We start from the raw sequence: 792 nt of genomic DNA on the forward strand, positions 1-792 counted from the left end.
ACCCCCCCCCGCTGCCTCCTGCCCCTCTCCCTGGGGCTCTTCCAGGGTGCCCTGCTTCTCTTCTTCGCCTTCTTTGTCACCTACAAGCCCTCAGCGGGGGCGGAGGATGCCAGCTTGGTGGCCAACCAGCTCTACAGCACCTTCCCCTTCTTCCAGGACATCCAGGTGATGCTGGTGGTGGGGCTGGGGCTCCTGCTGACATTCCTGCCCCGCTACGGGTTCAGTGCCCTCACCCACAACTTCCTCCTCTTCAACTTCTCCACGCAATGGGCGCTGGTGCTGCAGGGCTTGCTCCATCACTTCCAGCATGGCCAGGTCCACCTGGACCTCCACAACCTCCTCACCGCCGAGTTTGCTGCTGTGACGGTGCTCATCTCCGTGGGGGCCATCCTGGGGAGGACCAGCCCCTGCCAGCTCCTCCTCGTGGCTGCCTGTGAAGTCCCCGTCTACTTCACATGTGAGTGGGTCATCATCACCCGCCTGGGCGTCCTGGATGTGGGGGGCACAATCACCATCCACGTCTTCTCCTGCTATTTCGGCCTCGCCGTGTCCAAGGCTCTGTTTGGGGCGGCACAGCGGCCAGTGCACCCCAAGGAAACCCCAACACCACGCTCCGACCTCCAGTCCCTCGTGGGGACACTCATTCTCTGGGTTTTCTGGCCCAGCTTCGTGGCTGTCCTCTGCCAACCAGGAGATGCCCAGCATCGTGCCATTCTGAACACCCTCCTGGCCATGAGTGCCAGTGCTGTGACCACCATGGTGGCCTCCAGCCTGCTGGAGAGGGACGGCAAG

At 63.0% G+C, this 792-nt stretch overlaps 1 protein-coding gene across 1 annotated transcript; it reads left to right on the forward strand.

Annotated features, from left to right (window-relative positions):
- Window positions 1-12: 12 nt before the first annotated feature.
- LOC104133719 (ammonium transporter Rh type B-like) lies at window positions 13-789 on the forward strand (the record flags this gene model as incomplete). The annotated part of the gene is made up of 1 exon (XM_035902577.1): window positions 13-789. A coding segment is annotated over one exon (777 nt), but the record flags the coding sequence as incomplete, so codon positions are not given.
- Window positions 790-792: the final 3 nt, after the last annotated feature.

Source organism: Egretta garzetta, unplaced genomic scaffold (assembly GCF_000687185.1).
Source record: "Egretta garzetta isolate BGI_Z169 unplaced genomic scaffold, ASM68718v1 Scaffold2809, whole genome shotgun sequence".
In the NCBI taxonomy this organism is placed as follows: domain Eukaryota; kingdom Metazoa; phylum Chordata; class Aves; order Pelecaniformes; family Ardeidae; genus Egretta; species Egretta garzetta.